Source organism: Pseudorasbora parva, chromosome 6, assembly GCF_024679245.1.
Source record: "Pseudorasbora parva isolate DD20220531a chromosome 6, ASM2467924v1, whole genome shotgun sequence".
Classification (NCBI taxonomy): Eukaryota; Metazoa; Chordata; class Actinopteri; order Cypriniformes; family Gobionidae; genus Pseudorasbora; species Pseudorasbora parva.
In genome coordinates this window covers 41,954,231-41,979,517 of record NC_090177.1, presented here as the reverse complement: position 1 = coordinate 41,979,517, position 25,287 = coordinate 41,954,231, and the positions used below count along the sequence as shown (strand labels likewise).

Sequence of the window (25,287 nt, the reverse complement as noted above, 5' to 3'; positions counted from 1 at the left end):
CTCACCGCTCTTATCTGGGAACCCCCTCTCTGTGCTCACCGCTCTTATCTGGGAACCCCCACTCTGTGCTCACCGCTCTTATCTGGGAACCCCCTCTCTGTGCTCACCGCTCTTAACTGGGAACCCCCTCTCTGTGCTCACCGCTCTTATCGGGGAACCCCCTCTCTGTGCTCACCGCTCTTATCGGGGAACCCCCTCTCTGTGCTCACCGCTCTTATCTGGGAACCCCCTCTCTGTGCTCACCGCTCTTATCTGGGAACCCCCTCTCTGTGCTCACTGCTCTTATCTGGGAACCCCCCACTCTGTGCTCACCGCTCTTATCGGGGAACCCCCTCTCTGTGCTCACCGCTCTTATCTGGGAACCCCCTCTCTGTGCTCACCGCTCTTATCTGGGAACCCCCTCTCTGTGCTCACCGCTCTTATCTGGGAACCCCCTCTCTGTGCTCACTGCTCTTATCTGGGAACCCCCTCTCTGTGCTCACCGCTCTTATCTGGGAACCCCCTCTCTGTGCTCACCGCTCTTATCTGGGAACCCCCTCTCTGTGCTCACTGCTCTTATCTGGGAACCCCCCACTCTGTGCTCACCGCTCTTATCGGGGAACCCCCTCTCTGTGCTCACCGCTCTTATCTGGGAACCCCCTCTCTGTGCTCACCGCTCTTATCTGGAAACCCCCTCTCTGTGCTCACCGCTCTTATCTGGGAACCCCCTCTCTGTGCTCACCAAGGCAAGGCAAGCCAAGGCAAGTTTATTTATATAGCACATTTCATACACAATGGCAATTCAAAGTGCTTTACATAGAAAGGAATTAAAATAGGGCTAAAAAATGCATAAGAAAAAGAATACAATGTAAAGAGAATTAAAAGTAATAAAATGATGATAACCAAAGAAAAGAACAGGTAAACTAAAACAGTTATAAAAAATTATTTAAAAAATGATGCATAGATAAGGTGCAATCAGTCGGACGTACAGTGGCACAGTGCTCATTCAGTAAATGCACAGCTAAACAGATGTGTTTTGAGTCTGGATTTGAATGTGGCTACTGTTGGAGCACATCTGATCTGTTCAGGAAGCTGGTTCCAACTGCGGCTGGCATAATAGCTAAAAGCAGACTCTCCTTGTTTTGATTGAACTCTTGGTATTTCTAACTGACTTGATCCTGCTGATCTGAGTGATCTGTTGGGTTTGTATTTAATCAGAATATCTGCGATGTATTGAGGTCCTAGCTCATTGAGTGATTTATAAACAAGTAATAGTACTTTAAAATCGATCCTAAATGTAACTGGAAGCCAGTGTAAAGACCTGAGGACTGGTGTGATATGGTCATGTTTTCTGGTTCTGCTCACAATCCTGGCAGCAGCGTTCTGTATGAGCTGCAGCTGTCTAATGGTCTTTTTGGGAAGGCCAGTGAGAATTCCATTACAATAGTCCACCCTACTGGTGATGAAAGCGTGAACCAGCTTCTCTAAGTCTTGCCTGGAGACAAAACATCTAATCCTTGCAATATTTTTCAGATGATAGTATGCTGATTTAGTTATTGCTTTGACATGACTACTGAAACTCAGGTCTGAATCCAAAATCACACCAAGATTCCTGACTTGATTTTTTGTTATCAGACCTTTAGCCTCAAGATACGCGTTCACCTTGAGAATTTCATCTTTGTTTCCAAATGTAATGATTCAGTTTTGTCTTTGTTTAACTGAAGATAGTTCTGGCACATCCAGTCATTAACTTCATCAATGCATTTGCACAGCGAGTCAATGGGGCTGTAGTCATTAGGTGACAGTGCTAAGTAGAGCTGGGTGTCGTCAGCATAGCTGTGGTAAGCAATATTGTTCTTTTTCATTATTTGGCTCAGTGGCAGCATATACAGGTTAAACCACTCTTATTGGGGAACCCCCTCTCTGTGCTCACCGCTCTTATCAGGGAACCCCCTCTCTGTGCTCACCGCTCTTATCTGGGAACCCCCTCTCTGTGCTCACTGCTCTTATCTGGGAACCCCCTCTCTGTGCTCACTGCTCTTATCTGGGAACCCCCTCTCTGTGCTCACCGCTCTTATCTGGGAACCCGCCTCTCTGTGCTCACCGCTCTTATCGGGGAACCCCCTCTCTGTGCTCACCGCTCTTATCTGGGAACCCCCTTTCTGTGCTCACCGCTCTTATCTGGGAACCCCCTCTCCGTGCTCACCGCTCTTATCTGGGAACCCCCTCTCTGTGCTCACCGCTCTTATCTGGGAACCCCCTCTCTGTGCTCACCGCTCTTATCTGGGAACCCCCCACTCTGTGCTCATCGCTCTTATCTGGGAACCCCGGGAACCCCCTCTCTGTGCTCACCGCTCTTATCTGGGAACCCCCTCTCCGTGCTCACCGCTCTTATCGGGGAACCCCCTCTCTGTGCTCACCGCTCTTATCTGGGAACCCCCTCTCTGTGCTCACCGCTCTTATCTGGGAACCCCCTCTCTGTGATCACCGCTCTTATCTGGGAACCCCCTCTCTGTGCTCACCGCTCTTTTCTGGGAACCCCCCACTCTGTGCTCACCGCTCTTATCTGGGAACCCCCCACTCTGTGCTCACCGCTCTTATCTGGGAACCCCCTCTCTGTGCTCACCGCTCTTATCTGGGAACCCCCTCTCTGTGCTCACCGCTCTTATCTGGGAACCCCCTCTCTGTGCTCACCGCTCTAATCTGGGAACCCCCTCTCTGTGCTCACCGCTCTTATCTGGGAACCCCCTCTCTGTGCTCACCGCTCTTATCTGGGAACCCCCTCTCTGTGCTCACCGCTCTTTTCTGGGAACCCCCCACTCTGTGCTCACCGCTCTTATCTGGGAACCCCCTCTCTGTGCTCACGGCTCTTATCGGGGAACCCCCTCTCTGTGCTCACCGCTCTTATCTGGGAACCCCCTCTCTGTGCTCACCGCTCTTATCTGGGAACCCCCTCTCTGTGCTCACCGCTCTTATCTGGGAATCTTTGGCATACCAAGCCCAGGGGGTAGCAATGCACCTGGGAGTGCAAGCACACTCCACTAAGGATGCTGTGTTCTCCTGGGCACTAGCAGACAGTGCCTCCTGATCATTTGCAAGATGTTATAATCTCCAAGATGAGCTGGTTTCATCCCAAATGTTATTGGGTACCGGCTTGGTGTCACGCTTGCACATTTCCCCTCTCTAACGTGAGAGAAATCTCCTTTTGGGCAACATGTCTCTTTTTCTGCATAGGAAAAAGAACACTTTCTCCAGCACATACTTCTGGTCTGTATAGCTTTACAGGTTTTAAAATTATATATATATTTATTTATGGTAAAGAAACATCCGAGTGACCTGTTCCAAAGTAAGTACTGTCCTTACCGCCCCTAGGTGGCACGGTGGATTATAACTGGCGGTTTGGCAACTTATTTGGGCCATCGGAAAATTCCAACGTGGGTTGGGTGCACTTGTTATTTGGCACACAAAAGCCTACCTGCATCTGCAACACCAAACCTAGTAACACATTTAGCTGGTTGATGGAGGGAAGACATTGAGTCCCTCCTGTCACAACACTGAACTACCGGCCGAAACATTGATTCGGTTCCTCAGCACAAAACTGAATTAGTAAAGCAACTTTATTACTATTAATATTAATGAGTTAAATTTTAAATCATGAGAAAAGATGGCATTATTGGTGTTGTAATCTGCACCTGATGACAAAGTCTGCACTGTCAATCGCTCTTCCACAACTGCTTGTCTTGAGAATTCCTCCACTGCCCACCACAGCACATCGACCAAGATGACCATAGCTATTCCAGGGAAAGTCCTAAAAAACAATGAGCATTTATAAGCTGTTTTAACAATTATATGTAAAATAGTTAGACAGAACAAACCATTTTATAGTTATAGTCTGGCTATGGTCACAGTGAACCAACAAACAAAGTAAACCGTACCCTGGTTTATATAAATATTATATATTTATAAACCAAGGGTGGGTTTACCATTTACCAAGTATCTACAATTTGGCCCTTATTCCTTACAGTTATAAGATATAAAAGTCTTGCTTTTTCTCCATGTTATACAAAATGTATTCATAATCATTATATATATATATATAGGTTCAGTCACGAGTCACGACCACTTTGAGAATTACATTTATTGACAATCTTTAATTTGGTGAATGGCTTAGGTTCAAAGATTCTCAAGCTGCCATACTAGACAGCTTGAAATCCATCCGTAAAACATAATCCCCCAGCCTTTATAATAACCAAAAGTTTCTTAGCATAGATTACAGAAAAAGATACAATAATAACAATAGAGTTCTACACAGAATACAATACTAGGAGGTGAAGGGGTGGAGGGGGTGTAAATGTCTGTGGGACAGACTGAGGAACATGAGTTTGAATGAGCTTAAAGGTGAACTATGTAGTATTTTTGCAGTAAAATATCCAAAAACCACTAGGCCAGTGTTATATATTTTGTTCAGTTGAGTAGCTACAATATCCCAGATGTTTCCAACTATTTGTAAATTGTGAGAAAATTGCTATTTTAACTAAGGACAGGGACGTTGCAGCATTGCATTTGAGGGAGTCGCCTGTCAATTGCGTCATATCTGCGCTACCCTCGGTTTCGGCTTTTATTTGGCAGGAGCGCTTTACTCTTAGCAGTGTGAACAACTGAACGCGCGGAGTAACGTCATAACATCGTTTTAAACACACTTAAATGTATCTAATATGATAAACAGAGCTCCATTACCTCAAAATCATAACCGGAAGAGCGAATCTGTGCAGGCGCCCGGCAAATGAGTCCCGTCCCGTCATACTAAAAGTCCCGGTATTCGCAAGGTGGGTATTTGTTTAACAATCGCTCCAGCAGCTTTGCTCAGGTCCATAACACTCGGTCCTGCTCTGCTTTAGACTACAGTAACGTTAATAACCGCATGCATGAACGATTTCTGCCCGAGTCCTATTTTTCACCGGCTGTGATGAGAAGACCACATCTCCCAAGATGCTGCGCTCACACTTTGTGTCATCAAACTACGCATTTGTTTTGCATAGGCGCCCTCCAGTGGACAAAAGCTGCATAGTGCACCTTTAAATACTTGATTAGAGTAGGTGGAGTAACATCGTTTAGGAATAATGATTAGGAATATTCCTAAATATTGTTTAGGAATCAGGGGTCTGCACAATTTTGTGACATTATAATCACTGATGCCGGCGTATAGTGACAGGGGGGGCAACCTTGTTGGTCTTCCTCTACATTAAATGTTTCATTTATATATATATATATATATATATATATATATATATATATATATATATATATATATATATATATATATATATATATATATTTTTTTTTTTTTTTTTTTTTTTTTTTTTTTGTAAGCTTTGCCAGTTTTGGATTTCTTCTCTTTCGTTTTCTTTCTTTATTGAGCGTCGCTTGGATACGTGCCCTTAAAGGTTGTTTCTTTTTACTTATCCAGACCACCCAGTAATAAAAAAAGGTCAAAATGGCATTAAACGAGTTAACTGCTTGTAGCCAGCAGCCCCCCATACATTTGCTTGGTGGTAGCCCATCTTATCTTGTCATATATTAAAGTGATAGTTCACACAAAAATGAAAATTCTGGCAAAATTTACTCACCCTCAAGTCTAAAAGATTTTTGTTCTGCTGTACACAAAGGAAGATATTTGGAAGAATGTTTGTAACCAAGCAGAACTTGCCCCTCATTGACTTTGTAACAGGGTTCGTGGATGGAAGGAAGGAAGGAAGGAGGCGGGAACCGGCGAACGTTCAACAAACTTTTTTTAAATAAACAAAACTCAACATAAAGTCCAGGCCTGGTCCTCTCTCGTCTTCCGCTGCCTTGGCTCCTTCTTTTATGCTCCCGTCCCTTGGCCGCGAGACAAAACCGGTGTGTCGCGCAGCTGGTACTCATTACCACTCGTCACCGGCACGCTCTCGCGGTCCCTCGCCCCGCTGCTTGCCACAGACTTCCATGTGTAATTAGTAAGAAAAAAATACCATGGTAATCAAAGGGGGGTGAGATCGGCTAGGTTTGGACATTTGTCTAAATATCTCCCTTTATGGGTGAACAATGCCTTTAAGCACACATGCAGTGGCTCAGAGTCAGACATGGTGAAGAGCACAGACCTCAGGTAACATTTTGTGAAGTGCAGCTCCCACTTTGTAGATCCTATTTGAGGTCTCATATGTAATAGATTGATTCACAGCTGTGTTCTGCTTTGTCATGTATAAAAAACCTGTAGCATTACAACATGAACGCAGTATTGATCTGGGGAGAAAGCAAAGATTATAATTTTAAAACATGTAAAAAGTTCACTTATGGTTATGGACATGACAATGTAAATGTATTTAGTCTAAGCTGCTGCTACTGCAGAGAAAGTACAGAGACTTACTACTGCCAATACATTCACAGACATTGCTGTGAGTATGACAGACAAGCTGCTGCTGCTGCACATATAGCATACATGAAATAATCCCCAACAAAGCAGGAGATACAGGAAATTGACAGGAAATAGTACATTTAGCAGGCTTTTTTTTTTTTTTTTTTTTTGCTTAAAAGAGCTGCACTTTAACTTTTTCCTTGTACTACTAATTGCACAATACTTTTGTGCAAAATTATTGTGCAATTATTCATATTTTTATTGTGCAATTAGTTTTTTTTTTTTTTTACAAATATGAAAAATAGTTATTGATACTACGGAGCTGTTGAATACTTGAATCTGATTGGCTGACGAACATTCTAAGGTGTGCAATTATCTTCAGGAAAACGCACGGCTAAATAGTCCTAAAGTCTTGACGTCATTACAGTTCCATATCACTTCACCCAATGATTTCAGTTATGTGTTTACAGCCGACAAGACAACAGCAACAGAACCAAAACCCACAGCGACACTGAACAACAAAAAAATATATATAGTAAATGAAGCAACTAGTTGAAGTTTTTCCCAAAACATTAACTTTAAATATGTACGAAATGAAACTGTCCTTCTCCCACTCCACCAATTTTATCAGTTAAATAGTTTAGCAACTTATAAGCTACATGATATTTCTCACTATTTCTCGCTTAACTGGCCAACAATACTACAATTGCATTCAATACATCATCTCATTAGATATGAAACAAAATTTGAAGTTTTGTGTTCATTAGTAAATGATATTGTTTACTACTAGCCTAGAAATCTAGACGCCCCCTAGCGGCAGCAAATTTAATCTGCCCGCAAGTGTCGTCTAGCAACTCTCAATGCCCTTCTGAGCTGTATTCCCCTCCCTCTGGATGGGCCAATCACATCGTGTATAGAGTCGGTGGGCGGGGCCATTATGACGACGGCCGAGTTGCGTTTGCGTGCTTCTAGTAAACACAGAAACTGGCGAACGGCGGTCTTTCGAATCAGCTTTGACCGCGACTCTGGAAGACTTGGAGTTAAGCTTTTCTCTGAGAAAAGAACAAAGAACGGCACTGAAGTCATTCTTAAAAAGGGAAGATGTGTTCGGAGTTTAGCCGACCGGATACGGCGAATGTTTAATCTGTCAGCGAGCTCTGTTTCATCTTCGTTGCTCTGGTTGGTTGTAGCGATATCCTATCGCGTGCAGAGGGAGTTGACGCGATAGGATAGCGCTTCAATGGTGAGTTTCCAGACCAAACATCTTGATGTGGGTCTGGCTTGTCAGGCTAGTGTACAACTATTTTAAAAAAGAAATTCTGAATTGTGTGTGAGAACAGAAGTGAAGTGTAAAAAGAACATTGCTATAGCTTGGCAATGGTAGTGGGAAGTTCGGATCATTTTACTGACTCTTCATCATGATCTTTGAATCTCGTTCAGCCAAATTAAATAATTTCGCTCATTTAAGCAGAATTTTATTGAAATGTTAAATGTAACATTTTTCAATACATTTAGTTCTGTTGGAATAAAAAATAAACTATAAGCTAATGCAGTCATGGCCAAACTTTGAGAAAGAAATTCCAAATCACTCTTTCTATAGTCAATTTACATACATCTGTTTCCTTGAAAGATTAGTACACTTCTCGTGACTTCTGGTTCGAGCCGTTCGTTCAAGTCCCCATAGGCTGAATGCAGAAACAGAAAAGATTAGATAATCTCTCGGGTCTTTGGGTCTGACTCTGAGTCTCGTTCATTTGTCACAATACCGCTTCCCGGTTCAGTGTCTCGCAACAATATTACAGTCATATATTGACTGCATGTTGTACTATATATTTATTATTATAAAATCATCAGAAGATATGCGCAATAAAATTAGGCCATTCTGACCAACCTAATGTGTCCAGGATTCATAGGAAAATCTATTATTATACTAGCTAAAAAAAAAAACTGAAATAAACAAGCAAAAAAACTATGCACTTGGTTGTGAATTAACTAATTTCTGTATCCAACATCGCTGTCATGTCACGTGACAAAAGAACGAGACTTGGACCGAAGACCCAAGAGATGAACTAATATTTTCTGTTTCCGATGATTGCATAGCCTTATGGGGCTGGGACTTGAAGAACGAATGACTCAAACTCCAGAGGTTAACCAATCAAGTCAGTTCTGTTCAGTTTCCTGTACAGAATATATGGGATGCTGCGGATGCGCGGTCAAAACAAAATGAACAAATCGCTCTCCGGAGACAACCTGTTGTTCTCAAGTCATATTAAAGATTCCTTAAAAATGGACAAATGATTCATGAACGACACATCACTTGTAAACAAGATGGACAACTAGACGCTGGTGATCACTAGCATAAGGTATGTTTTGCAAACTGGGACAATGTAGACCAGTTCATGACAGTGTAAAACAACTTAAAATACTCCATCATTTTTCATGTCTTTACAAAGATTAAGTGTCTAATTTTATTTATATACACTCAAAATGTTGTGCGTTTCGCTAAATAAAGAAAACAAACAGGATGTGCATTCTCCCGTCTGTCTCCCCGTGAAGTCCTTTCTGAAATGTGTGTGAAAATATACTCAGAACTCAGAGAAAACTTGCCACACAGACACGACAGATATCTCTTTATAAAGCTTGGAATGTCTACTTTTAAATGAAGTCAATTATATAAAAAAAAAAAAAACATTCTCCGTTTATGTAATCAGCGAGTGGTCCAGTTTCTCAAGCTGCTGCTCATTATCTGTAATATGACCATGTCATGTAATCATGCAAATCATCCATGAGGAGTGCAAACCTGTAAACGCCCCATCACCTCAAAACAAAGGCTCGTCTTCATCATTCTTCTGATTTTCATCGAGTTTGGAAGACACACTGTGAGTTTACTTGGATTTACCCCAGAATAAGAAGAACACTAGCCTAGAAATCTAGACGCTCCCTAGCGGCAGCAAATTTAATCTGCCCGCAAGTGTAGTCTAGGAACTCTCAATACCCTTCTGAGCTGTATTCCTCACAATCTGGACGGGCCAATCACATCGTGTATAGAGTCGGCGGGTGGGGCCACTTGGGTGGGGCCATTCTCCTTGAACTCTTTGCAACATTCCTTTAAATACCCAGATAATTCAATAGGATAATTATAGCCCCCCAGCTCAGCCGCCATGTGTTGGAGTTCACCCAGGTGGAGTTCACCCAAACTTCAAAAGTTTGGTCTGAGTAAGAGTTTAAATTAATACTTAGTAAGAAGAGTAAGAAATTAAAGAGTAAGAAATTAATACTTTTATTTACAAAAAAAGAAAAAAACACAGAAAAGACATTTATAATGTTGAAAAATCTTTTCATTTTTATTTTAGATAAATGTTATTCTTTTGAACTTTCCGTTAATCAAAGATTTATCCTTCTTGAGATTTAATTTTTGATTGCCACCAGGGAGGCCTGACCTGGCATCACTTCTGTGGGACACTTTGGCTAGGCCAACCCTGTCTGTTTAAAAAACAGAGCCTCCGGACCTTTGCCTGCTCATGTGGCATCCAGAGTGAGGGACTGCAAAAGGGCAGTGTCCTCCTCAAACCAGATCTCGGAGACGGGTATCTTGGAGAGCAAAACTTAGTAGTGATTTAGATGTTAAGTCAATGCAGAGACGCGAATAGGCATTCTGCGGCGCGATTTGCGCGGCAAGAATCATGCAAATTGATCGAAACGCAAATTGTTCAAGTTGAAAATTATGAACTATGGCGGATATTCACGCCGCGTTAAGCAATGAGGAGCCTGCTTACTGCTGTCACGTGGTGAAGTGACGGATGGGAAACCCCAAGGCCAGAGTTTCCCAGTGACCCCCAGTTTTCCCAGTTTTTACTAAACGTAACCGTGACCTTATACTGTTCATATTTTTCTTCATATTTTTATTCTTCGAATTTTTTTATTACCGTGTTGTATTGTATTGTTTATGTGCACTGGAAGCTTCAGCACCAAAAAAAATTCCTTGTGTGTGAAAGCACACTTGGCAATAAAGCTCTTTCTGATTCTGATTCTGAGTAATTTAAAAAATACTACTGTTATTGTGTCACAAAATGTAGTTTTGAGAGTTTTTCAGGCGAAAATGTAGTTGTTTAAAGCTCAAATATCTGGTTTATTTATTAACAGAGCGCCAATTTGAAAATTTGATCTGGCATTTTCGGAGGTGTGAGACCCAGGCGATCAGTGGCGCTCATCAACCCCGGCGACAGCAGCCTTAACTCGGCTACTGCCGTTGCCTGGCTGAAGCTCCTCCCATGATGTGAATTGTGTAGTGAATGTCACACGCGAATGAAGCGAATTTCATGCGCAAATTAATTCAAAATGTTCAACTTCGCGCGAATAGCGTGATTTATTCGCGTCCAGTGTGAATGTAAACCAGTCAGCATAAAACCAGTTATGTGTTCCTGCCTGAAGAGGCCTCCACCTGAAGACCGTCGAGGCTTACTGTTACGGCAGCTTAGAACCAGGAAAGCTTAGGAAAGCTTGTTCCGTCAGGGAGGCCTAGTAAGTCCTGCCACCTGATAACCATCCATTCTAGCTGCCCGAGCGTCCAGACAGAGGCGCTCGTCCTCAGGGAGGCCTGGTGAGGCCTACTGCCTGATAACTGTCAAAGCTAGTTGTCGAGGTAGCTGGAACCTGGGACTCATTCCCTCAGGGAGGCTTGGAGAAGCCTACTACCTGGTAGCAGACCATGCAGACCATGTTGCCCGAGCATTTCAACTCAGGGGGTCATTTTCAGGGACTCCTGGCAGGGCCTACTGCCTGATAGCAGGGCTTAGGGAGGCCTGGAGCGGCCCTCCATTGCTAGGGGTCCAGTGACTGAAGACCAGGAATGCGTCCTCAGGGGAGGCAATGAAGCCTGCTACCCAATGGCAAATCCCTCATGGAGGCCAGATGAGGCCTACTACCTGACAGCGAGCCATCCAGGCGACCTGGCGAGGCCTACTACCCATTGGCAATCCATGCTAACTGTCTCAGGGACTGAGTGTAAGGCGGATGCCAGAGCGTCTGGCCTGAGAAACAAATAACTCTCTGAAGAATTAACAGTTGAACACTCCCCTGGGCCATTTGGTCAAACCTGTTGAATTATCCTTCCATCCATTGTCTTCCGCTTATCCGGGGCCGGGTCGCGGGGGCAACAGTCTAAGCAGAGACGCCCAGACTTCCTTCTCCCTAGCCACTTCCTCCAGCTGCTTCAAGGGAACCCCAAGGCGTTCCCAGGCCAGCCGGGAGACATAATCCCTCCAGCATTTCCTGGGTCTTCCCCGGGGCCTCCTCCCGGTGGGACGTGCCGAAACACCTCCCTGGGAAGGCGTCCAGGAGGCATCCGAAATAGATGCCCGAGCCACCTCAAATGGCTCCTCTCTGAAGGAGCAACGGCTCTACTCTGAGCTCCTCCCGAGTGTCTGAGCTTCTCACCCTATCTCTAAGGGAGCGCTCAGCCACCCTGTGGAGAAAGCTCATTTCAGCCGCCTGTATCTGGGATCTTGTCCTTTCGGTCATGACCCACAGCTCATGACCATAGGTGAGAGTAGGAACGTAGATTGACCGGTAAATCGAGAGCTTTGCCTTACGGCTCAGCTCCTTCTTCACCACGACAGATCGGTACATCGCCCGCATTACTGCAGATGCTGCACCGATCCGTCTATCAATCTCCCGTTCCATCCTTCCCTCACTCGTGAACAAGACCCCAAGATACTTAAACTCCTCCACTTGAGGCAAGAACTCTCCACCAACCTGAAGTGAGCAAGCTACCCTTTTCTGACTGAGAACCATGGCCTCGGACTTGGAGGTGCTGATTCTCATCCCAGCTGATTCAAACACGGCTGCAAACCGTCCCAGTGCATGCTGAAGGTCCTGGTCTGAGGTTGCCAACATGACAACATCATCTGCAAAGAGCAGTGACGAAATCGCGTGGTCCCCAAACCGGACACTCTCCGGCCCTTTAACTAGAAATTATGTCCATATAAATTATGAACAGAACCGGTGACAAAGGGCAGCCCGGAGACCAACATGCACAGGGAACCAATTTGACTTACTGCCGGCAATGCGAACCAAGCTCCTGCTCTGGTCGTAAAGGGACCGAACAGCCCTAACCACAGGGCTCTGGACCCCATACTCCCAAAGCACCCTCCACAGGGTGCCACAAGGAATACAGTCGAATGCCTTCTCCAAATCCACAAAGCACATGTGGACTGGTTGGGCAAACTCCCATGAATCCTCCAGCACCCTGGAAAGGATATAGAGCTGGTCCAGTGTTCCACAACTGGGACAAAAACCACACTGCTCCTCCTGAATCCGAGGTTTCACTATCGGCCGCATTCTCCTCTCCAGTACCCTGGCATAGACTTTCCCAGAGAGGCTGAGAAGTGTGATCCCCCTGTAGTTGGAATACACTTTCCGGTCCCCCTTCTTGAAAAGAGGGACCACCACCCCGGTCTGCCAGTCCATAGGTACTGTCCCCAACCGCCACGCAATGCTGAAGAGGCGTGTCAGCCAAGACAGCCCCACAACATCCAAATACTTAAGGTACTTAGGGCGAATCTTATCAACCCCCGGCACCTTGCCACCGAGGAGCTTATTAACTACCTCGATGACTTCAGCCCTGGTGATGGACGAGTCCCCCCCGAGCCCTCAGCCACTGCTTCCTCAAAGGAAGACATGTCAGTGGGATTGAGGAGATCCTCGAAGTATTCCTTCCACCGTCCAACAATATCCCCAGTTGAGGTCAGCAGCTGCCCATCTCCAATGTAGACAGTGTTGGTAGGGCACTCCTTCCCCCTCCTGAGGCGTCGAACGGTTTGCCAAAATCTCTTCAAGGCCAACCGATAGTCTTTCTCCATAGCCTCACCGAACTCCTCCCAGGCCTGAGTTTTTGCCTCCACAACTACCCGGGCTGCTGTCCGCTTGGCCTGCCAGTACCTGTCAGCTGCCTCAGGAGCCCCACAAGCCAGCCAGGCCCGATAGGACTCCTTCTTCAGCTTGACGGCATTCCTTACTTCCGGTGTCCACCACCGGGTTCGGGGATTGCCGCCTCGACAGGCACCGGAGACCTTACGGCCACAGCTCCGAGCGGCCGCGTCGACAATGGGGGTAGAGAACATGGTCCATTTGGACTCAATATCTCCAGACTCCCTCGGGATCCGGTCGAAGCTCTGCCGGAGGTGGGAGTTGAAGATCTCTCTGACAGGGGGTTTAGCCAAACGTTCCCAACAGACCCTCACAGTACGTTTGGGTCTGCCGAGTCTGTCCAGCTTCCTCCCCTGCCATCGGATCCAACTCACCACCAGGTAGTGATTGGTCGACAGCTCCGCTCCTCTCTTCACCCGAGTGTCCAAGACATATGGCCGGAGGTCAGATGAGACGACCACAAAGTCAATCATCGACCTTCAGCCTAGGGTGTCCTGGTGCCATGTGCACTGATGGACACCCTTCTTGAACATGGTGTTAGTTATGGACAAGCCATGGTTAGCACAGAAGTCCAATAACAGAACACAGCTCGGGTTCAGATCAGGGGGGTCGTTCCTCCCAATCACGCCCCTCCAGGTGTCTCTGGGCATTGAACTCCCCCAGTAGAACGATGGAGTCTCCAGTCGGAGCACTATCCAGCACCCCTCATAGAGACCCCAAGAGGGCTGGGTACTCTGCACTGCCATTCGGCCCGTAGGCACAAATGACAGTGAGAGACCTATCCTCGACACGAAGGCGCAGGGAAGCAACCCTCTCGTTCACCTGGGTGAACTCCAACACATGGCGGCTGAGCTGGGGGGCTATAATTATCCTATTGAATTATCTGGGTATTTAAAGGAAAGTTGCAAAGAGTTCAGGGCTCGATCCTCTATTCAAGTCAGCCCGTAATGCTGGACGTTCAAGATAGCCTGCCTTATGTAATTTTCAGAAATCAGGTATATATTTCATTCTTTATTTCAGAGTTAATTATCAAAGTGGCAATTTGAACATTTGATCTGGCGTTTTCGGAGGTGTGAGACCCAGGTGATCAGCGGCGCTCATCAACCCCGGCGTGAGCAGCCTTAACAAGAAACAATTTTTCTATTTTGGGTGGAGTCCATTGTTGGGTGGAGCTTTGATGTTATGGATTACCTATGACTTATGTAAATGGATTTATACGTTTACCTTACTGTTAATAAATTGTTACACTTTGATTGATTCTGACTTACTCTGGAGTTGTTCAGGTTATGAACGGGCATAATTTCAACAAAGGGTTAAATGGAATAATTAAATGTGTAGTTAAACTATTAAATATAAATGACCAATTAACCAATTGGTATTCTAACCTAAATTCTAAATTGTGATTAAATGGAGTCAGATAAAGAGGAATTGGAATAAAATCCCTCTTCCCAACTGAAAAGATCGAACGTGCAGTGATCTTCACCCACCAATCGTTAGCCTCCATTGGGACAATTTGGGCGGCCTTACACCGGGGAAGTCGTCCTAAGGGAGGCCTGGTGAAGCCTAATACCTGATAGCAGAACATGCTAGCCGTCCAGTGACTGATGCCCAGGAACACCCCCTTAGGGGAGGCCAGGAGAGACCTGCTACCCTCTTGGAGGCCTGGTGAGAATTACAACCTGATAGCGGTCAACACCAGTTATCAGTGTAGCTGGAGCCTGGGAACTCATTCCCATATTAAGATCTGATAGCTACCCAAGCGCCTAAGAGCGGGAACTCACACAGGGAGGCCTGGTGAGGCCTGCTAACCAGTGGCGAACATTCATGGAGGCCTGGTAAGGCCTACTACCTGGACTGCAGTTGTGCCTGCTGCTGGAGCATGCTGGTCCAGAAGCCCGCCTCCAGGGAAGCCTGGTGAGGCCTACTACCCGGCAGCGATCCTACAGGGAGGCCTGGTGGGACCTACTACCTGCTAGCAGCCCACTTCTCTCTGGCCGGTTGGAAGAACCCGGGTTGACAGTAGCTTGTCTGCTGGCTGACGAAGAACTGGACATCCAGAAACCACCTGTGGACTCATCCCAGGAAGGCCATAAAGGGCCTACTAGTTGAGGTGGTTTCTGCTGCAGGGGTTACTGCTCCTTCTCTTGCAAGGAGGCCTGTTGAGGCCTACCACCTGTCCTGGAGTCAACTGCCTGTACTGCCCAAGCTGGCTGCTTCATGAGCCCTTCATGAGCCTCTCCTGGGGCCGGTCCATCCCAGAGGTCCACAAGAGCCCTCTGTGTGATGACGCAGTCTCACTGGCAGTGCCTACAAGCATGAACACATTGCCAATAGCAATGTACTCAGCAAAAGAATGCCTTGAATCCTCTGAAGCGAGGGGAGTACAACTTACGCCGCCTGCCTTCAGGACGGCCATAAGCTTATCCAGAGCCTGCCATCCGTGTGAGGGCATCAGCCATGGCAATGCTTTGGATTCAGGGGAGCATCCGACCAAACCCTCGCAGAGCAGAAGGGTGTAAAGTACAGCTCAACCTGAGCCCTAAGAGGTGGAGCAGAAGACACAGAGCAAGGAGGTGAATTAATCAACACATACTGCCAACTGGCCGTTACTTCCAGGATGAGGCCGGGGCAACCCAAAAGTGGCGGCCACAATAAGCTCTGGGAGGGGAGGTTTAACAAAGCTAGTCTAACTGCACACAAGCAAAGAGACGCGTAACCCCACCCCACGACCAATAGCAAAGTCGCTATCCATTCTGCTTCACACCAACCTTCATTAAACAAAACAAACCCCAGACTGCAGAGAAGGGGGCAGGCCTTGGCCGGACAACTCTAAAATAAGAGAAGGCTGACTAGGGATGCAAGAGAAAAAGCCCTGCAATATTCAAGAAGAGCGCCCAATACTTTACAACACTACATGCCCACGGGAATAAGCGGTGACCTCAACTAGTGGCTTCATCACACCTTCATCACACAGAAGGTATTAACTGTTTCACACAACTGTCAACACAACAGTGGCTATTCTCTACTAGCAAAGCTAGCTCTAAACAGACCACATAATGGCATCTCAAAAAATCATTTTAGTCATTGAATAGGGGAACTACAGGGCCCTATGGTGTACTCCAACAATCCCGGGATCCCCGATCCCTCTGTGGTGAGCATGAAGTCTCACACAACATAAAAAAATATTGTTTCCCTTACAAGGGGCACTAGCCAGCTCGCCTCCGGTGCACGATGAGACCCACACATAAGCTTTATCCACAGCATGCATGCTTAGGAGCACCACCGCCTGAGGGGGCGCTTCTCACAGACCAGCCAGGCGGGACCTAGAGTATCATCATCACAGCCCCACCCCAGGGTGGATGTAAGAAGCGCCTGGGAAGACGATGAAGAAGAGGAGTAAAAGTGAGGTGTAATTCTTATTTCACCCACAAAGGGAGGACACTTTCATCCCCAAATGTGTTGTGATGCACCATTCCTCTTCTCTGGGAGTTCGCCTCCTTGCGACCCGCCCTCGACCGCGGGGCCCACTAGAGGCGATGTTGGCCCTCTGGCCCACTCAACGGTCTTATGACTGTGATGCCTCCCGCCTGCCTGGGACTAAGATCTCAGCGGTGTGCACGTCCTCAGACACTGCTACACGTGCTCCCTGTTTGAAGTCCCTCAGCAGATGCTCCTAGTATACCTTTTACACCGATATGCTGTATAAAGTAGCAACAGGCTGACCTGCTATCGTGTATGCCTTGCCATCTAAGTGAAAACTCAGATGGCAGGGTTGGAGCTTTCAGTGTCCCCGCCTACCCGGATCGGAGAATACTCTTTAACGACAATCCGTGGCGAGAACGCATAACCATATCCACCCATACTCCCAACATTACAGAATTTACAACCCGCTGATGTCAGTGAAAACACTAAATATGGGTTCTTCAATGCCCTCTCAATCTCTATTAGGAGATCAGGAAAGAATGGAAAGAATGGAAAGCCGATGGATTTATGGCTGGGAAAAATCAATCCTTCAGTCTAACACAAGCAATCTCAACTCAACTCAACTCAACTCAACTTTATTTCTAAAGCACTTTCAAAACCATTAGAATGGACCAAAGTGCTGTCCATGAGTATAAAACAACATCAGAAGATACAACAATTTACAATAACGCACACACACAAAAAACTACAAAGTCAAGGTATCACATGACACCAAAAATCAAACACATAATCATAATCACATAATCACTCACAGTTTCCAACCCAGTCAGACGCCAAAAGCCTGATGAAATAAAAAAGTCTTCAAGTCCTTTTTAAAAGTGTCCAAGCTTTGCAAGGATTTCAGAGATAGCGGCAACTCATTCCAAAGTGCCGGGGCCGCGACCGAGAAGGCGCGATCTCCACTACGCCTCAGACGAGATCGAGGGACGGTTAAGAGCATGTTCTGGGAAGAACGTAACGGACGTTGAGGCTGGTATGGGATTAACATGTCCTTTATATACGCTGGGGCTCTATCATGTAGTGCTTTAAAAACAAACATTAACACCTTGTATTGTATTCTAAATTTAACAGGTAGCCAGTGAAGGGTTATCAATACAGGTGTTATGTGATCTCGTTTTCTATTATTTGTTAAAAATCTCGCTGCAGCATTTTGCACGTACTGAAGACGAGTAACAAGTGATTCACTTATGCCCAGGTAAAGAGCATTACAATAATCTAAGCGGGTTGAAATAAAGGCATGCAGAACAATCTCCAAATCCTTGTATGATAAGATAGGTTTTAGTTTGGTTAATTTTCTCAAGTGAAAAAAAGATGATTTCACAACACTGTTAACTTGACGGGTAAAACATATTTCAGTATCAAATAATACGCCGAGGTTCCTCACATAGCTACTCATATTATTGGACAATGGTCCACACTTTCCTTCCAAGCTATTCCCAGGCTGCTTGTTCCCAAACATAATAAACTCAGTCTTATCTTCATTTAGTTGTAAAAAATTATCTGCTAGCCATCCCTTCACCTCAGTTAAACACATAGAGAAATTAGTGAAGGATATGTCATCGCACTCCAAAGGAAGGTATAGCTGCAAATCATCCGCATACAAATGATAATTAATATTGTGCTGCTTAAAGATTGAACCAAGCGGTAACATGTATAGTGAAAACAGAGTCGGGCCAAGAATAGATCCTTGAGGGACCCCCCAAGAGATAGTTGCGGATGCAGAGACATGATTTCCAATCTCTCCTCTGACACGCCCACATGGCAGCTGCAGCCTGCTTGCAGCGCATTCCATAACATTCATCAGCTCCGCATGCATGGACCGGATGGCTGAGAAACTAATTTCCCTTCTCACCAGCCATCCCTAAGAGCACTTCTGATAGATATCGTCAGTCAACAGATCACCAGGGAACTAACCTCTCGTGACGATCAGCGAGCCTTATCCAAGGAAACCATGATGCGCGTCCGCGCTCAGCTTTGGCGTGAGCAGGATCACATCACTAGTCTCAGATGCAAAAACCCTCAGAAGAGCCCTCAGGAAGAGAGCCAGATGAGAGCAAAGCGCTCTCGGATTGAAAAACCACTCACATTGCACATAAACAACAAGCAACTCCATAAGAGCTTGAAAGTGCATGCTCTTAATCCCAGGCAGAAAACAAATGAATAGGACTACCCATAGCTTGAAGCATTCAGACAAAACAGTCCCTGAAGATGAAAAAGGTGGTGTCATGTTTGCAAGACGCCCTTAAGGTACGTTCACACCAAACGCGAATAGAGCGTCTGGGGCGAATTATTTCCATTATAAGTCAATGGAAAAGCCTGTTGACGCGCGTCTGGAGGTCCTGCGGCGGAATAGACATGTTTGTCGATGGACGCGATTCCGCCTCATTGAAGCAAATTGAGCGTCTTCCCCGATACGCTCGTTACGCGCGAGTGCTGCTTTCACGTGTTTGAAGCGAATTCGCGTCTACGCCCGAGTTGAAAAATTTGAACTTTGGCGTCAATTCGCGCCGCGTTAACCAATGAGGAGCCTGCTTGCTGCTGTCACGTGGTAAAGTGATGTGATAAACCCTGCATATAATTAAGAAAATACTGATATTTTGTCACTAAATGTAGTTTTAATGCTTTTCAGTTGATAATGTAGTTGTTAAAGCTAAAATATGTGGTTTACCTATAAAGACAGTGCCTATTTAAAAAGAACACAGAGTTGTGAGATCCAGGCGATCTCTGGGCGCTCAGCGCTCGTTAACCCCAGCAAGAGCAGCCTTTCCTCGGCCAGTCCTTCTGGCGTTTGCCGCTGGCTCGGATGTCTATGTAGAGGTTAAACATGACATATATTTAGTCTTGTGTACATCTAATGGGCGATCTTTGGTCCAATTAATCTATTGTTGCCTACCAAATAATTTTGACTGAGGGCAAAGTGAAGTTTCATAACTTTATATTTTATTTAAATATACATTCAGTGAAGATAATCCAGGTTGTGCGTTGGCTGAACCACATGTGTGGCTGCTAATGCTTAATATATTTCACCTGGAGCGCCTTTAACGCGCGTCTATTTCGCTTCAAATGCTCGATTTCTATGCGCGTCCAATTAGTTGCGGACGCGCGAATCGATTCAAAATGTTTACGCATCAAACTAGACGCGTTAAAAGCGATTTTGACGCTCAATTCACGTTTGATGTGAACGCAGCATTATACTTCCTAGTCGCACCTTGATGACATCATAGGCTGTCGCCGGTCAATAGGATTGCTGTAATTTGACAGTAGTTCAGACACCTGTCATGCTGAAGGCGTTCCCTGTAGCGTCAGCTGACGCAGCGCGAGTTCCCTTTTGGAAGGGAACCACCTTATTCAAGTATAAAAACTTTTTTTCGATATATAGAAAAGTTTGGTAAATTGACATGTTTCGAGGGGAGGAGGCCCCGGAGAAGACCCAGGACACGCTGGAGGGATTATGTCTCCTGGCTGGCCTGGGAACGCCTCGGGGTTCCCCCGGAAGAGCTGGAGGAAGTGGCTAGGGAGAAGGAAGTCTGGGCATCTCTGCTTAGACTGTTGCCCCCGCGACCCAGCCACGGATAAGCGGAAGATAATGGATGGATGGATGGATGGATGGATGGATGGATGGATGGATGGATGGATGGATGGATGGATGGATGGATGGATGGATGGATGGATGGATGGATGGACATGTTTCCTTTGGGTGTATTTTTAATTCGCAATTTCAATTTGCACAATTTGAAGGGTAATGGAAACACGGCTACTAACCACTGCAGACCGGGAACACCCCACAAGAGCTGCAGTTTTGTGGATGCTCTGACCCAGTCGTCTAGCCATCACAATTTGGCCCTAAACTTACTCAAATCCTTACACTTTTCCATTTTTCCTGCTTCTAACACATCAACTTTGAGGAGAACTTGCTGCCAAATATATCCCACCCACTAACAGGTGCCGTGATGAAGAGATAATCAGTGTTATTCCCACCTTTCATTGATCATGATGTTATGCCTGGTCATGTATATTTGTTTCTCAAGTTGTTTACCTCATGCTTTTCATTTGTTCCATGTGTGGAATGTAAGTGGGGAGTAAATGCATTAAAGTGACGACTATGGTGGATAATTTTACTGTCTGCATAATGTTACAGCATGTCTCATGTCACTGCATATCCATAGACTATATGCTATGCAGAATTTAGCTCCAACTTTCCCAGCACACCTGCCTGGAAGTTTCCTCAAGCCCTTGATTAGCTATTTTAAGTGTATTTAATTGGGATTGGAGCTGAATTCTGCAGGACAGTGGCGCTCCAGGAGCAGTATTGGACATACACCTGTTCGCCAACAACAGTCATATTTACATTCATATACATTGTCTGTTGTAGAACACAAGAGCCTTGTAAGAAAGGGACACACCTGTTTAGTTCCTTTTTGGTTCTATTCGCCACATGTGGACAGCTCATAAATGCTGAGAGATCCCCAGTTAAGTTCTTCAAATCAGTACTGAAATAGGAGAAACATTACTGCATTGTTTGTACTTTAGTGAATCAAGAATTGATACAGTAATGTAATTTAAATGTAAATTTAATGTGTTAGATTAATCTTGCCATTCTGCAGTGACATTTCTATATATACAGCTCTGGAAAAAATTAAGAGACCACTTAACCCAAGAAATTATTGTGGTCTCTTACTTTTTTCCAGAGCTGTATTTTCTGAAAAACAGAATTCAAATATCTTCTCAATAATATGCATAGTCAAGTGACAACATTCTCCCTGTTGTGACATAATTATTCCTCTTACCTCTTAGCTGATGTGATTTTGGAAAAATTTTGATGGAGTCTCATGCAGTTCAGTAATGCAAAGTTGTCTATCATTTCACTTCTGCAGAATAAGAAAATAAAAATAAGCTGTAAGCTGCTCCATTCCACAACAAACAAACAATGATAGTAAACATTACTTTCACAAATACAGTATTCTTGCAATATACAGTCTTGTTCAAACTAATAGCAGTACAATGTGACTAACCAGAATAATCAAGGTTTTTAGTATATTTTTTATTGCTATGTGGCAAACAAGTTACCAGTAGGTTCAGTAGATTGTCAGAAAACAAACAAGACCCAGCATTCATGATATGCACGCTCTTAAGGCTGTGCAATTGGGCAATTAGTTGAAAGGGGTGTGTTCAAAAAAATAGCAGTGTCTACCTTTGACTGTACAAACTCAAAACTATTTTGTACAAACATTTTTTTTTCTGGGATTTAGCAATCCTGTGAATCACTAAACTAATATTTAGTTGTATGACCACAGTTTTTTAAAACTGCTTGACATCTGTGTGGCATGGAGTCAACCAACTTGTGGCACCTCTCAGCTGTTATTCCACTCCATGATTCTTTAACAACATTCCACAATTCATTCACATTTCTTGGTTTTGCTTCAGAAACAGCATTTTTGATATCACCCCACAAGTTCTCAATTGGATTAAGGTCTGGAGATTGGGCTGGCCACTCCATAACATTAATTTTGTTGGTTTGGAACCAAGACTTTGCCCGTTTACTAGTGTGTTTTGGGTCATTGTCTTGTTGAAACAACCGTTTCAAGGGCATGTCCTCTTCAGCATAGGGCAACATGACCTCTTCAAGTATTTTAACATATGCAAACTGATCCATGATCCCTGGTATGCAATAAATAGGCCCAACACCATAGTAGGAGAAACATGCCCATATCATGATGCTTGCACCTCCATGCTTCACTGTCTTCACTGTGTACTGTGGCTTGAATTCAGAGTTTGGGGGTCGTCTCACAAACTGCCTGTGGCCCTTGGACCCAAAAAGAACAATTTTACTCTCATCAGTCCACAAAATGTTCCTCCATTTCTCTTTAGGCCAGTTGATGTGTTCTTTGGCAAATTGTAACCTCTTCTGCACATGCCTTTTTTTTAACAGAGGGACTTTGCGGGGGATTCTTGAAAATAGATTAGCTTCACACAGACGTCTTCTAACTGTCACAGTACTTACAGGTAACTCCAGACTGTCTTTGATCATCCTGGAGGTGATCATTGGCTGAGCCTTTGCCATTCTGGTTATTCTTCTATCCATTTTGATGGTTGTCTTCCGTTTTCTTCCACGTCTCTCTTGTTTTGCTCTCCATTTTAAGGCATTGGAGATCATTTTAGCTGAACAGCCTATCATTTTTTGCACCTCTTTATAGGTTTTCCCCTCTCTAATCAACTTTTTAATCAAAGTACGCTGTTCTTCTGAACAATGTCTTGAACGACCCATTTTCCTCAGCTTTCAAATGCATGTTCAACAAGTGTTGGCTTCATCCTTAAATAGGGGCCACCTGATTCACACCTGTTTCTTCACAAAATTGATGACCTCAGTGATTGAATGCCACACTGCTATTTTTTTGAACACACCCCTTTCAACTAATTCAACTAATTGCCCAATTGCACAGCCTTAAGAGCGTGCATATCATGAATGCTGGGTCTCATTTGTTTTCTGAGAATCTACTGAACCTACTGGTAACTTGTTTGCCACGTAGCAATAAAAAAATATACGAAAAACCTTGATTATTCTGGTTAGTCACATTGTACTGCTATTATTTTGAACAAAACTGTATAGAGAAGTATTTAGAAACAGAAATATACAGAATATATACAGAAATATAGAGAAAATCTCTTCATTGCTTTCAGGCTTCAAGATAGGTGCTCTTAGTCACAGTTAAAGTTTCATATTGCCTGTCTCTGTGCTTTATTTCGTGCACTCCCTTGTGCTTGCTCCTCACAAAGTCTGAAAGGAGATGGACAGAAAAAAAACTCCCCAGACTGGTGGTCCCTATAGGCTCCCCAGTTTGTTGGTCTCTCTTCTCCCTAGTCATGTGGACTTAGTGCTCCCTAGAACGGTGGTTCCAAGACCGGTGACAGAGATTTTCATAGAGTCTGAAGTCAAGTCTGGTGTCTTTTGTCACAAGTCTGAGTCAAGCATCAAGTCATTTCATGCCTTGTTGGAAAAAAAAAATAATAATAATTTTTTTTTTTTACTTTTTTTACTTACATTTTTGTGTTCATTTCTTTAAGGAAGTTAAACGTTCGCCTCCTTCTTCCCATGATAACGAACTTCATTAATTGGTTCCGAAACCCGGGAGAAATTAGGGACATGCTGTTGAAGAGCCCTCTCTGCTGAAGGGGATCGCGGTGTTGAGGAGGTCCGGCAGCAGGGAAGAGTAAAGAGTGCGAGTGGCTGCCCGAGGTGGTAGTACTGAGCGATGGAAGAGCTGTTGGGACGCAGAGCTCGCTGCTGTGTTCCTGGGTCGAGGTAGGGTGGCTGCTATCCTTCTCCATAATGAAGCACACTTTTGATGGCCTAATCATGCTCGAAAACTCATGAGCCTTTGCACAGTCCTCCAAGATGGAGCGGAGGAGTCACCGTTGGCCACCAGGAGGTGGAGGAGTGTCGAGCTGTCCGAGCTGTGCATCCAGGACTATCGAATGGCACCGTGAGGATGAGTTTCTCTGTTGGTGGAGGACTGGAGGACTGAGCGGCAGTGTGTCTGGGAACTGGACCAAGAATTTGCATATAGCTCAAATTTTGGGCCCGAACCAAGAGTATCCCCCAAAATGCATAGAGCAGAGGACAGCCACCAGAAAACCCAAAAATTGGTGGGCTTGAATTTTTGCATCTGGCCGCATCTTACGCGAGATCAAGATCAAGACTTTTGACATCAGATTGGTGAGCCCTACCGACCGATAAATAGGTGGCACAATTAAAAAGAAACGAATGTCCGAGGGGGCCCACCTAGCCTTCGTTAGGAGCAGTTTGCTGGTTTTAAGTGAGTGCTTCCTATCTTCCGACGGCACGATGAAGGATATCTGAAACATTCGGCCAGGAGAGCTCTCACGGCATCTGACGGGAGATCAAGACTCACTAGATAGGCAAGGCATTATATGGGCAAGCCTCACTCTCAGACAGGTGGAAGGTAAAGCATGGATGTTCGTCAAGCTCTTGCAGTGTCCGAAAGGAGATCAAGACTCAAGGTATCGGACATGTAAGCCTCATAATGTACCCTATTCATTGATTGCGAACTGCCCTGAACAGAAGCATTCTTAAGCATTGTTGTTTTGAGGTTTGCAGTATTGTGATTTATGTTTTCTATCCCCAAAATATAAGATATAATAATCATCAATACACCACACAATAGCCTACTGTAAGGTATTGCTGTTACATTTAAGAAAACGGGTGCTCCAAAATACCTTGTACAGTTCACCTTGTTTGGTCCGGATTTCTAAAATCAAATTACAGGTGAGTAAATCAGTGAATCGTTCAATGATTCGAATCGCAAATGTCATGTGATTTCAGCAGTTTGGATTCAAACTGCCAAACTGCTGAAATCACGACATTGGCGATCCGAATCATTGATCGATTCACTGATTCAAGACCGTTTGACTCTTTATTTGAGGAACACGGAAGAGAAGATAATGCTGAATAAAGTCATCGTTTTTTTTTTATATTTTTGGACCAAAAT

General features: G+C 44.9%; 1 protein-coding gene across 1 annotated transcript in view; it reads right to left on the bottom strand.

Annotated features, from left to right (window-relative positions):
- LOC137079031 (alpha-2,8-sialyltransferase 8E-like) overlaps positions 1–25,287 on the bottom strand; it is a 68,152-nt gene that overhangs the window by 20,883 nt on the left and 21,982 nt on the right. The window contains exons 3-6 of the mRNA XM_067446963.1: positions 21,568–21,648; positions 21,184–21,270; positions 6,117–6,258; positions 3,672–3,787 (exon numbers count right to left, since the gene is read on the bottom strand). Coding sequence (XP_067303064.1) covers positions 3,672–3,787; positions 6,117–6,258; positions 21,184–21,270; positions 21,568–21,648 — 426 coding nt within the window. The remainder of the gene's footprint in view (positions 1–3,671; positions 3,788–6,116; positions 6,259–21,183; positions 21,271–21,567; positions 21,649–25,287) is intronic.